Genomic DNA, 14,267 nt, shown 5'->3' with positions numbered 1-14,267 from the left:
TGTCTGAAAGACTCTCCAGAGGTTGCTTGGCTAGAGGGCATGAGATTGTGTGCCTAGCTTTGGATAAGTGAGAGACAAATGCTTGCAGGTTGAAGCAGCTACATGATAGACAAGGGGCATTCCAGAGCTTAGAGGGGCCAGGGATCCATGTCTTCCCCTCTACCTTATGGTTATGTAAGCCTTGTTCTTCCCTGCATATCTATATTGTATCCAGAAGAGGAGGGTTTGGTGGTGGGAGACTCAGAGATGTGAGAGACTCAACATTTATCCCAAGTTGCTAAACATTATTTAAAGGAATTAGTGGAATTATTAAATAGGTTCATGGCTCCATCAGGATTAAGAAAAAGTAGATCTTTTTTTCCCCCTCATAATTCACCAAATGGAGACTTAGATGAAGAACCACATGAACTATAAAAAAGGAAGAATTGCATTTTCCTTGCATATTTAAGGAAAGTGGGAGTAAATAAGGGGTTCCAAAATATGTACATCAAATTCCTTCTTAAGCACCCAGAATTTGGCTGCTGGAGAAAAAAATAACCTAGTAGTATAGTTAGTCCCATCTCTTGGGTCCATAGAATTGCAGTTACATGTGTCTGGTAGTCCCTGTCTGCCATTCCCTTCAGGAGAAATTCCAAACCCTCAGTTCTTTTGTTGAGCCAATTGCACCTCAGGCTCAGCAGATGTACTGCTTATTATTTTCATAGTAAAAGTATAAGTTTCCTGAAACTTGGAGAGAAAAACCTCCTTAGTGTCAATGAGACTCTGTGAAACAAGTTCATGACCTCTGCAATCATTCATTTGTCTATTCATCTCTTTTCCACGTAGCTTTCTATCTTAAATTTGATTAGAAATTGCTTCCCAAAATAACTGACTCTACTTCAACATCATCAGAACTCTCTACCCATGTAGATTTTTTTTTGTAGGCCTGCTCCTTTGGGGTAGATAATTGGCTTGTTCTGAGGTCACATGGTTGCTTTTCTTCTGGAGGTCTTAAGTGTATTGTCAGGACTCAGTAACTGTTTTTTTCCTCCTCAGTTTTCTTTTTCCTATTTCTTTTCAAACCATGAGCAACTAAATTTTGGAGTATAAATTATGGCCACTCTAAGCAAAGTATGAGGGTGGATCTCTTGTGATCATTCAGACAGGTTCCTTAACTCATCAGAAGTCAAGGTGAAAGTGACAGCCATTTCTCTTGAATGGGGAAAAAAATGAAAGGACTGTTAAATTGAACTTCGAATGATGATGGAAATGCTTTCCCTCTGTGCTGCCCACTTGAAATGTGAATAGTGCAACTGAGGAATTAAATTTTAAATGTATTTAATCTAAGTTTCAGTTTAAGCAGCCACATGTGGCTAGTGGGTACTGCCTTGGACAGGGCAGGTCTAGAGACTTTAGAATTCATGAAGCCAAGGAAAACTTGGGACAATGTCTGGTTAAAGTTACATGGGGCTAGAATTTGCTCTTAATACTTTTGGCATCTGTATGTTTAAGAAATGTAGGTTTCTAGTTGGTAAGTGGAGAACTCCATGTCAGATAAGCTCTCTTGGCAAAGCAAAGTCCATGTAATAAGGAGGTCTGAACATCTGCTCACCACTCAATTATCTGAGTTAATTCCTATAATTCCCATTTTATACAGATGCAAGGAATTATTTATTACCTGGAACTCTGGTCCAGACAGAAGAAACAAGCTCTTGGACAATTTCATCATTGCTTTTTCCTTGTCCACCAGCAGATGATCTTGGCTGAACATCAAGTATGGTATTGATTAAAGTGTTGGTTTCTTTGTACTATAATGATGGTAAGAGAGAGAAAACTGATGACTCAAATTTCCCAAAAAGTAATTTACAGCACATATAGCTTACCTTATGGAAATAAATATACATTTAAGTTTTAATTTAATTTAAGCTCTCTATAGTTTATTCATCTCATGTTACTTCATCTTCATGCTCATTGATTAGTAAGAAAGACAAGCTATCTTATTACATTGTTTACATCATTTCATTGACTTTCTCTAGTATATTGTTGATCAGCTGGATCTTGTCTACAACTTTAGCTTAGGCTCCCTAAGGCAAACTACCCTTCTTGGCAAAGTACTTCAATTCCTTCTTCATAAAAACAAACAAACATACAGCAACAAAACCCCACTAGCCTTCTGTGGCAAATTGATCACCATGAGACTGTGGGCTGAATGAGTAGTGCCCAAGGCACTACTGATTAAAGAAAAATCTCCTTAGCTTGGAAAGCAAACCTCAGAAAACTTCTATTTTGGCTTTAACCATGCTCCCAGAATCATCTTTTCCCTTTCCTTCTTCATTTATAGGAAAGTGGAAGTTCTCCAGCAGAATGACAGACCCAGCAGCTGGCCAGTACAGCGTCCTTCCATTTCTGGGCCCATATGGTTTTTCAAGAACAGAACAGCTTTGCTCAGCAGAAATTTGAATTCTATGGCAACTGGCTCTAAAGATTACTTGTCAGGAAAGATGGTGGAATGAGATGTACATTATTACACTAGGTATATGTATGACTGCACATATGGTACAACATTATATCTTGTACAATCAGAGAAATGAAAAGTTGTGCTGTAATTGTGTACAATGAGTCAAAGTGCATTCTGCTGTCATATATACCTAGTTAAAATAAATAAATAAAGTTTTAAAAAGATTACTTGTCAGGAAGATAAGCAAAAGAAAAGATAGTAGAATGAATCTGACATAGTTTTCCCATGTATCTATATGAAAACAACACAGTGAATCCCACCACCATGTATATCCATAAGAATGGGACTCTTAACAAGAATAAGATATAATCCATGCTTGTATAATATATCAAAATGGATTCTGCTGTCATATATAACTAAAAAAGAACCAATAAAAATTTATAAAATAAAAAAATGTTAAAAAAATTATTGTATTAAAACAAACAAAAGATTACTTGTCAGGCATGAGGATAGTGTCAGGATGCCTTAGGTGACTCATAAATACAGCTGACTTGTCTCCAATGTCCAAGTATTAACTGGATGTTTGAGACAGCAACCTTGATTTTCTGGTTGGCTGTTATCTGACTGTTATTCATAGGGACATTATAATTCATTCTCATAACAACTTACTTCCCCTTCACATTCACCTTGTTCAGAGTCAGCTATAAGAAAGTGACATTTTGGCAATATAATGCAAAACTGGGGCTCAGACAGCAGGAACGACAGCTACCAACATATGCTCTGAATGTGTAGAACAATCTCCTTCCCTGACCATTCCCAGCTCTTTATTAGTTTCTGATAGGCATCTATGTAACTTGCTGGGTAGAAGAAATAATTTATACATTTTGTGCCAAGACTTTATTGATTGCAACAGGCAGAATTACCTAACCTAATGTGAGTCTCAGATGAATGGTAGCAGAATATGCTACTCCAAAATAAGCCACTTTGACCTAAGGATTGCCATAAACTAAAGGCCACTTGGAAAATAGCAGATTGAAGGACGTTCTAATCTCCCCTTTTCTTTCTGAAAACAAAACAGAAGACCTCCTTATATGAAAGATATCCTCCCTGTACCAGGAGAAAAGAAACATTCTCATTGTCAAGAGCTTGTTGTATAAACAGACCTTGACCATACTAATCTTCTTTAGCCACCCAACATAATTAAGGTACTTTCCTATAATTAATTGCCTCTCTTTGTTCAACCTAACACATAGCCATATAGGTTTTACCAGTTCTTTGGGGCTTCCTTAATGAAATGAAAGCTTATATTAAATTGTAAGTTTTTCTCCTGTTAATCTATATTATATCAATTTAATTCTTAGACCCTAAGAGTGTAGAAATAAAATTTTGCCTCCCCTATACAGGCATGAATGGATCTAACAACACTCTCTTGCTCATGCTTTAACTGTTTCCTCTCTAAAGGGCTCTCAGAATTCTTTCCTAATGAATATGGGCTTCTTGCATGTGGTTGATAGGAAGAGATGAAGTATAAGGGACAAGGTCACAGATGGCTGCAGAGATATATCATCTAGCCAATGATTCTAGAGAAAAGAGAGCACCCTCCTGCCAACCTGTATCTGTGTATGTTATCTCAGGAAAAGACTGTCATTCACCTAGCTTGGTTGTATGTGTACACCTTGGATGAGCTAGAGTGGCTAAGGGATGGGGCACTCACTGCCTTTGTCCAGGCCTGTGTCACATATCCACCTCTGTTCAGGTAGAGAGTGGTTGGAAGTCTTATCAGGAGTTTGTGCAATGGGGAAGGGGCAGTTGCTCCAAAGAAAGAGGTTAGGGTGGGGCATGTATTAATCCAGAAAAATGGAGGAAGGGAGGCTGCATAGAAAAACACCTCTGGAAGCCCACTATATACCTTCTCTCTCAGTCATTCTGAAACCAATGGAAAACACAAAAATCTACATTTCTGGTACACTCTTCCAAGAGTTTTACCCCTACCAACAGTGCTATCTTTCTGCTGTTAGCGTAACCATATCCACGCTCACTTTTTCCTTCTTATACCCTCCCTTTTTAACCTCACGCTCCCTTTCCCCTTCCACAGCAAACAACCAGACGGGGGAAATATATTGACAGTAGGTTTTGCTACCAGTTTTTTTCTCCTGAAAATAAGATAAGGAAAAACATGATGCATTATTCTAACTCCTTGCTGAAAGGCAAAGCAAAAAAAAAAAATTTCACTGGTAGAGGACATAAAATCAGGTGTCAAAACAATGACCCTTTTGTGCTCTCTCTGGAGGTTCCACTGTTGTTTTGTGTGGATTCCTTGATGTCTAGGCAGACTTCTCCTTCTAACATTTCCAGCAGCAAAATTTATGTCAAAAGATGATCTCCTTAGCCTTGTGGGGCTAAATATTTAAGCTTTAGAGATGTCCAAAGCCCCACAGGGGCACACCCTTCTTTTCAAGGCTTTGGTTCACCATGGATATCTGTGCATGATGGATGATGAACCTGAAAGAGTAGGCAGTGTCCAGGTCATGAGAGATCTTCAAGTGCCATGCTTAGGAGTTTTGACTACTTGTAGGTAATGATGTAGCATCAGAAAGTCTTGCCCAGAGGAGTATAATAATCCAGTTTGTTCTTTGGACTTACCGCTATATGAGCATTTGCAACTATACTATTATGTTCTAATCATGTACAAAGTACGATATATAATTTCACTTGAAGAAGAGTTTGAATTTTTAAATATATTTCTGGACTTTTATCATTTAATCATGTAGAGATTCAAGCCTTTGTATAACATGTGATAAAAACACCCAGTATGGAGGGAGAAGGGCAGCAGAGAAAGGACTATATTATTATCTGAATTCCCATGTTCTGGTGACTGTGAATAGGTAGATTATTGTTATGTGTCCCCCAAAAAGTTCACGTGTGAGACCACACAAAAATTTTCAGAAGTAAAATGATTAGATTATTAGAAGTGTAACATGATCAGTGGATCCTCATAGCAGGTTAATTGGGTGGCCGCTATAGGCAGATAGAGTGTCGCTGAAGGAAGTAGGTTGCTGGGGTTGTGTCTTTAGGGTTTATATTTTGTCTTTGGTGAGTGGAGCTGTCTTTGTGCTTCCTGGTTGTCATGTCCTGAGATGCCTTCCTCTACCACACCCTTTCACAGTGATGTACTGCCTCACCTCAGGCCCAGAACCATGGAGTTAGCCAACTATGAACTGAACATCTGAAACTGAGAGCCAAAGTAAACTTTTGCTCTTCTTTGTTGTTATTATTAGGTCTTTTGGTCACAGCAATGAAAAAGCTAACTAAAACAATTATGGACTAAACAGGAGGCCTGAGGATAGAGAAATTGGAGGAGGTTGGCTGGTGATAGGAAAAATATATAATCTTAGAATTCTGTAAAGGATCCAGAGAGAGCTGTCTAAATTGGAACTACTGTTGAATATAAGGTGAAACAATTACTTACTTACTTACTTAATGATATATATATATTTTTAAATATTTATTTATTTATTTTTTAGTTTTCGGCGAACACAACATCTTTGTATGTGGTGCTGAGGATCGAACCCGGGCCGCACGCATGCCAGGCGAGCGCGCTACCGCTTGAGCCACATCCCCAGCCCTTAATGATATTTTATAAGTCACAAAGCTAGTGAGGTGACAATTGATGTTTTGAATTTATGTATACAAAATAAATAAATGTTTTCAGTTAAAGGCCACATACCTGGTAAGCCAGGTTGGCATTTTCATGCATTCCAAAAATTTCTGGGTCATCTATCAAAGGCAGATTTTCAATGTAGTCCTTAAATTCTTGTAATTTATCAGCCAAGGGTGCAAAGTATATGCCTGTTATTAAAAACAGAAGGAAAACATGTCTTAAAAAAACTGACTCTGCATTGCCAACTTTGGTTTTTCACTGCCTCATTCAGATGATATCTTCTCTTGTGAAAAGGAGATTGTTTTTTCTAAATCTCCTTGCTTTCATTGATGTGTCTAGTTTTGTTACTATTTATTGACACCTTGAGCATCAGTTTAGTGTCTTAACTTTTCAGGATGTCTCCTTCAGAATGTTTAAATACTCTGAGAATCCAGGGACACAGTGCTGAAAGGTATGCCTCTTTAAGAGCTCCAAATTTATGCTTGTGTTAGAAATACTTTCACATTCTGTTTGATAAACAATGATGATCTTCTCTAATTTCTCAAAGCAAATGCAAAACATTGAAACGTAGTGTTACTCAAATTTTCCTAGTGATGACAACATACAACTTGGAATGTAATCAATGATTTACTTCTCAGTGGTAGAAGCTTTTATGAGCTTACTGTCCTAATCAGATTGCTCCCTCCAAGGGGATTAAGACAATTAATTTACCTGCTTTTTGACCCTTGGTGACCAATTCATAGATCTGTTTTTTAAATTAAACTTGCCATATTGGAAATTTTCTTTAATTACATCCAAAATATTCTAAACTATAACTTTGAAAACATATTTAGACATAATAAAATCAATTTTAATACAGAAATAATTCAAAGTATTTACTGTAAAAAATATATATTTGTGGTTTTACTATCAAACTGGCTTTGAAGGTATCAAGTGTGGGAATGGACTGAGTTGCAAGGATTAGACACAGAGGTCCCCTGGGTGGAAAACTGAAAGATGCTGTCAATGGCTTCTTGAGAAAAAAATTCAAATGTCATTCACCTGATTCAGAATATTGATAACTATCTTGTAATGTTTCTGGAGAAAAAAATCTTTTCAAGACAGTACGAAGGCATCTTTGATCCCATGTGTCTGTAACTCTACCGCCATAAGTAATTTCACCTGAAAAGGAGTTTGCATTTTTAAATATATTATTTTTTTAAATTGACAAACATAGCTTAATTATAATAGGTTTATTTGGTACTTAAAATGGAAAAAGCACATCAAAATTTCCTCCCACCACCCCCTCAAAAAAGAATAAATCAGAAAAAATCTAGTACATGTATATTATCCTAGTAATTTTGCTTTTTCCAAAAAAGCTAAAGTCACTGATCTCTATTTACATACTTTTTCCTTTTTCTTGTTTTGCTTCAAAAATATTCATTTTGAGTCATATCTCTTCCTTGACTGTAACATTCTAAAATATACACACTTTGCATGAAACAGTGCTTCCACTCAGGGTCCACAAATAAAATGGAACCAAACATTTGTAGCAAGTCATTTAAACTCTATACATACTTTATAAATTGTTGCTGACAAGCTTGGGAGGAAAGAGATCCATGATGACATAGAGAACTTGCCTCACATAAATTATGATAGGGGGAATTAAAACTTATTTTATACTCTCTCTGTCCACAGAGAAGCTACTTTCAGTATGCTTCATTGTCATCCCAAAATCATGAGTAGGAAGGAACCATACTGGAATGATATCTAATGCTGATATAATTCCTTGGAAAATTCCAGATTCATTGCTGTAAGTCACCATTCATCATTGAAGTGCTCCTGCAAGGTTTTCACCCATGATACTAATAGTGCTGCTGTGAGGATTTAATTTACTAATTCATGAGAAATGCTTACAATAGAGCCTGGCATGAATTAAGAGCAATGTGTTTTCCATACTATTGTTATTGGGGAAAACATCTTTTCAATTTTCTATGTGTAAATATTCTTCATGATATGCTTATCACAATCTTAAATTCACAGAGAGAATTTCAAGAGGCATCATTATCACCACTAAACACTGGGGGAGGACCCCATCTTCATAAGGGTCAAGTAGGGTTGAATCAATAACTCTGTGGTCCACAGATGGATGCCCTGGCTACATGGACATACTGACCAGTAATGTAAATCAGTGCATCCCAGGGAATCTTCCCATCTTGGCAATAAAGGTTGAGGTTCAGTAGAGCACATTCCCTATCACTGTCATTAAATTCATAGCATATATTCCATCCAAGGGGCCCAAACTTCTTTCTCTCCTAGAATAGAAAATAAATAGTCTGAAATAAAATTTGATAAAATTAATTATGTTTAAAATAGTGAAAAAGAAAAGGCGAATATTAAAACTGGGCATTCCTACACTGCAAAATCAATTAAAGTCATGCAGTTCAACTTTAACCAGGCTTTCACCAAAGAGGAGGATCACATCTTCTTTAATACTGGACCCTCTGCATATTTACTACAGAAAATTTGTTATTACTAGAAATTCATCAGATCTTTTTTTTTTTAAATCTGTTTTTCAGGGTAAAATAAAATATTTCCCTGTCAGAATAGGAAAAATAATCTTATTTAGAGTCTTTTGGCATAAAAATACTGATGCTATAATTATATATCTGGTGAGAGAGAACTATTCCCTACTCTTATAAGGAGTTTTATTCAGGGCTTTCTGTCATACCATATTATGCTTATTACATACTGTCTTCTCCATGGTGATGTTTAAAAAGAAAATGGTACACATAATCATAATCTTTGTTTTATGATATCCCTCCCTCTTTGCTATTTTCTTATCCTACCTTAATTTCTTAATTCTAAACTAACAATTATTGGTCCCAAGTTTCTTCCTCTTGATCTCGAATTTTCACTACTCTTAAACTACCTCCTCATCTTAGCATCATCTTTTTATTAGTGGAACAGCAAAAGAGCTCCTGATAGCCAGAGCCTCTGATTTCCAATTTCTCAGACCTCTTCTAGGACCCTTTTGTTTATCTATCCCATATCTTGCACCTTTAATCTTCTTTTTTTCTTTACTGATTCTCTTTCTATAGAACACACACAGTTGAAGACCAGGATTCCAGTCTAATCAAGACACCACCCAATGATTCATAGTTGGAGAGTCAGAATTAGAGCACAAGGTCACAGATATGAATACCATACCAAGCAGAGTCTGGATCAGGGGAAGGAGACTGTTTCTGGGTTGAGGGTCATCTTTTGGGGGACTTGGGGCTTCAGTAATACGTGGAGAGGAGGCCACTAGGTTGGTGAGTCCACTCAAAGGAACACGTAAAAGTGAAATTATTGTAAAATTAACACGGAGGTCTTGATGGTTGACAAAAATATATGGGTGAAGAGGAAGAATAAAAATAATCCTGAAGTTCTGATTGTCACTAATTGAGAGAATGGAACCATTGATTTCAGAATTAGAGACTGGAGGTGTTATGGTTTAGATGTGAGGTGTCTTCCAAAAGCTCAAGGCAATGCAAGAAGGTTCAGAGGAGAAATGATTGGGTTGTAAGAGTCTTAACCCAATCAGTGAATTAATCCCTGATGGGATTAACTGGTAGTGGTAGGGTATGGCTGGAGAAGGTGGAAATTGGGGTGTATCTATGGGGTATACATTCTGTATCTTGAGAGTGGACTTGCTCTCTCTCTCTCTCTGCTTGCTGCTTTCAGTGATGGAGATGCTTCCCTCCACCCACACTCTTCTGCCATGATATTCAGCCTCACCGGGAGCCCTGAGGAATGGTGTTGAACTTCTATGGACTAAGACTTCTGAAACCATGAGCCTTCAAATAAACTTTTTCTCCTCTATAGTTGTTCTGGTCAGATCCTTTAGTCACAGCAGGTAAAAAGCTGACTAAAACAGGAGGGAAAGCAGATTTTGAGTGTGAGGTTGAGTTGAGGAGATCAGTTTTGTATTTGTTGAGTTGGCCCTACTCCATTGATTTAGATGATGGTGTTCTGTGGGCATATAGCATGTAGGTGGGAGCCAGTATAGCTGTGAGATACTCATGCAAACTGAGTATATAGATCACTAGTTGAATTAAAAGAACTTGGGTTCAAATCCAGAATAGGGTCCTTAGTGTTTCACAGTGCCATTCGTAAGCTTTCACTTATTTTTTTTTAGTACTTATTTATTTAGAAGATAGTACACATCTTTGTTGCTATTAAAAAGCAGAATCGAATATACCTGAATAATTGCATGAAAGAAACAAAGGCCAAATATCATTTGTCTCCATTTTCTTCCAAGGATATTTTCTTCGAAAAATGAAGGTGTCATTTCAGTAAATGCTCGCCTGATATTTGCACGTAACCCTTTGGGAGGCTCATTGGTTACCTGGATTAAGATAGAACATATCCAGAAGAGAGGGTGATTTTATAGACTTGCATTATTTCTGAATAATACACATAGACTGAAGACACTGAGATGATCTAGCTAACTTTCCCACAAGGGCCTTCCTGGAATGTGCAAGTCTACTTCGTATCTTGTTCAGCCACAGTCCAGGAAGAATAGGGCCTGGCGGGGTCCTCAGATCTATAACATTGGAAGCGTCTGCATAAGAGCCTTAGACACTTCCATTTGGTGCTCATTTTTCTAAACATGGGCCAAAAAGCATGCTAAGACTTTCTCCATTGGATTTTTCAGTTATCTCAAAATATGACATCATTCCAGACTTTGTCCCATAACATAGGGCAGGGAGGAAAGAAGAACCTCTTATTCCTCATTCCTTCCCACATATTGGAAACTTCCTGCACTGAAATTCAGCAGCTATAACACCTGAAGGCCTTCTTCTCAAATGCTGAAACATTCCCATTCCTGTGGGACAGGATGTGTTGTTATCACTGTACACTTAACATTTTCTTTTGAAGGGTAAGAGCTGGAAGAATTGAATGACAAACAGGACTAGAAGATGCAAAGATAGTCACTGTCTTGCGACCTAATTTCCTCCACCTGCCTATCAGTTGAAAGGATATGGATCTCCACCTTCTCACCCTGACCACATAAACTTCAATGTGGTTCTGTGCAAGGTCTGAGCTCCATGGAGCTCCTAAATGAACACCAACCATTCCCATTCCAACCATGTGCATACATTACCTTGACAGAATTCTGAAGAACTGTAACAGGAAATGTAGTACTAGGCATAGAGCTTAGAAAAAGTCGAAAAGTGTCCTTGATAGCATGAGCTATTTAAAACAAAGACAAAACAACAAAAAAGGAAAATGTTTAGCTTGTAGTAGTACTTTTTTTTAATAAGAAATAAGACTGTTTTTTGAATCCTAGTTGTGTAACTTAACTGAACCTGCCTAGTACTCAAATTTCTTATCTATAATAAGAGCAAACACAATGCCTACAATAAAGATCTACTCTAAGAACTTGATAAAATGGTATTATTATGCAAATGTATGTGCTCAACATACTTGGATCTATGAAGGATTTAATTAGCTCTTCCATGGCTAACATCCAAGAAACAGCAAGATGGCAGTTTTGCAAAAATACCCAGTTTCCTGATTTCATTGCATCCTTGATCATTTTCTCAGCAATGGGTCCTTGTCCTTGTCCTAGTGAAATTGACTGCACTCTGAATTGAACAACAACAAAAAAGAGACTGTGTTATACTATTTTAAAGCAATGCAGATATTTTAAAAATGTAAATATGCTATGATAGTCTTCAAATGCCAAGTTAATGGGATCGTCCACTGGATCACTTCTGTTTCATATTACCATTATGGGAGACTGCTTGAATTTGAAATATATTTCATATGGAGTGGTCAAAAACAATAGTAAAACAGACTTAGGCCAAAGAAAGAAAATTAATATTTATAAAATAAAAGAAGTACAGAACCAGGAGAACCACCAATGATCCTAGGATATCCAGAGCTCTTTTTTAGGGGTCTCAGGTTTTGGGAACATGATAAATATGCAATTAGTCTTGGAAATCACTTTTATCAGTGTTATCTATCAAGGTGAGGAACTGCTCCTTTGGAGAATCACTGGCCTTCACTGGTTACCAAGCCACCTTTCCTAAATAGCCCCTCATTTCCTGGCCCCATCAGTCAATTTCACCGGGGCAAGGACAAGGACCATAGTCTAGTTTTCCCAGCACCATTTGTTGAAGAGGCTATCTTTTCTCTAATGTATGTTTTTGGCACCTTTGTCTAGTATGAGATAACTGTATTGATGTGGGCTTGTCTCTGTGTCTGTTCTATTCTATTGCTCTTCATGTCTGTTTTGATGCCAGTATTATGCTGTTTTTGTTACTATAGTTCTCTAGTACAATTTAAGGTCCAAAATTGTGATGCCTCCTCCTGCTTCGCTTTTCTTGCTGAGGATTGCTTTGGCTATTCTGGGTCTCTTATTTTTCCAAATAAATTTCATGCCTGCTGCTTCTGTTTCTATGAAGAATTTTGAAAATTGGAATTTTAATGGAGATTGCATTGAATGGAATAGCACTTTGGGTAGTATGGCCATTTTGATTTCCTATCTGACAACATGGGAGATCTTTCCACCTTCTAAGGTCTTCTTAAATTTCTTTTTTTAATGTTCTGTAATTTTCATTGTAGAAGTCTTTTGCCTTTTTCGTTAGATTTCCCAGGTATTTTATATATTTTTTGAGGCTATTGTGAATGGGATGATTTTCCTAATTTCACATTCAGCTAATTCATCATTGGAGTACAGGAATGCAATGATTTATGGTTGTTAATTTTGTAGCCTGCTACTTTGCAGAATTCATTTATGAGTTATAGAACTTTTCTGGTGAAATATTTTGGGTCTTCTAAATAAAAGATCATGTCATTACAAAGTTGAACTAGTTTGAGCTTTTATTTTACTATTTGTATCCTTTTAATTTCTTTCTTTTGCCTAATTTCTCTGACAATTACAATGTTTGCCTAATTGCTCTGACAATAACAATGTTGAATTGAAATGGTAAAAGTGGGCATCCTTGTCTTGTTCCAGGTTTTAGGGGGCATGTTTTCACTTTTTTCTTCATTTAGAATGATGCTGGCCTTGGGTTTGTTGTTTATAGCTTTTACAATGTTGCGGTATATTGTTTCTATCCCTACTTTTCTAGTGTTTTAAATATGAATGGATGCTGCATTTTATCAAATGCTTTTTCTGCATCTATTGAGATAATCATGTGATTTTTGACTTTCCATCGATTGATGTATTGAATTATGTTTTCTGAATTACGTTTTTTTTTTTAATTTTTTATTGTTGGCTGTTCAAAACATTACATAGTTCTTGATATATCATATTTCACAATTTGATTCAAGTGGGTTATGAGCTCCCATTTTTACCCCATATATAGATTGCAGAATCACATCAGTTACACATCCATTGATTTACATATTGCCATACTACTGTCTGTTGTGTTCTGCTGCCTTTCCTATCCTCTACTATCCCCCCTCCCCTCCCCTCCCCTCCCCTCTTCTCTCTCTGCCCCCTCTACTGACATTCGTTTGTCCCCCTTGTATTATTTTTCCCCTTCCCCTCACTTCCTCTTGTATGTACTTTTGTATAACTCTGAGGGTCTCCTTCCATTTCCATGCATTTTCCCTTCTCTCTCCCTTTCCCTCCCACCTCTCATCCCTGTTTAATGTTAATCTTCTTCTCATGCTCTTCGACCCTACTCTGTTCTTAGTTACTCTCCTTATATCAAAGAAGACATTTGGCATTTGTTTTTTAGGGATTGGCTAGCTTCACTTAGCATAATCTGCTCTAATGCCATCCATTTCCCTGTAAATTCTATGATTTTGTCATTTTTTAATGCAGAGTAATACTCCATTGTGTATAAATGCCACATTTTTTTTATCCATTCATCCATTGAAGGGCATCTAGGTTGGTTCCACAGTCTAGCTATTGTGAATTGTGCTGCTATGAACATCGATGTAGCAGTGTCCCTGTAGCATGCTCTTTTTAGGTCTTTAGGGAATAGACCGAGAAGGGGAATAGCTGGGTCAAATGGTGGCTCCATTCCCAGCTTTCCAAGAAATCTCCATACTGCTTTCCAAATTGGCTGCACCAATTTGCAGTCCCACCAGCAATGTACAAGTGTACCCTTTTCCCCACATCCTCTCCAGCACTTGTTGTTGTTTGACTTCATAGTGGCTGCCAATCTTACTGGAGTGAGATGGTAT

General features: G+C 37.2%; 1 protein-coding gene and 1 pseudogene across 1 annotated transcript in view; both read right to left on the bottom strand.

The window, feature by feature from the left end:
- Dnah6 (dynein axonemal heavy chain 6) overlaps positions 1-14,267 on the bottom strand; it is a 278,870-nt gene that overhangs the window by 16,617 nt on the left and 247,986 nt on the right. The window contains exons 65-71 of the mRNA XM_071601776.1: positions 11,550-11,710; positions 11,227-11,315; positions 10,321-10,467; positions 8,254-8,392; positions 7,140-7,259; positions 6,165-6,286; positions 1,658-1,787 (exon numbers count right to left, since the gene is read on the bottom strand). Coding sequence (XP_071457877.1) covers positions 1,658-1,787; positions 6,165-6,286; positions 7,140-7,259; positions 8,254-8,392; positions 10,321-10,467; positions 11,227-11,315; positions 11,550-11,710 — 908 coding nt within the window. The remainder of the gene's footprint in view (positions 1-1,657; positions 1,788-6,164; positions 6,287-7,139; positions 7,260-8,253; positions 8,393-10,320; positions 10,468-11,226; positions 11,316-11,549; positions 11,711-14,267) is intronic.
- LOC114099474 (phosphoglycerate kinase 1-like) lies at positions 1,989-5,636 on the bottom strand (annotated as a pseudogene).

Source organism: Marmota flaviventris, chromosome 14 (genome assembly GCF_047511675.1).
Source record: "Marmota flaviventris isolate mMarFla1 chromosome 14, mMarFla1.hap1, whole genome shotgun sequence".
Taxonomy (NCBI): domain Eukaryota; kingdom Metazoa; phylum Chordata; class Mammalia; order Rodentia; family Sciuridae; genus Marmota; species Marmota flaviventris.
This window is presented reverse-complemented; position numbering and strand designations above follow the sequence as displayed.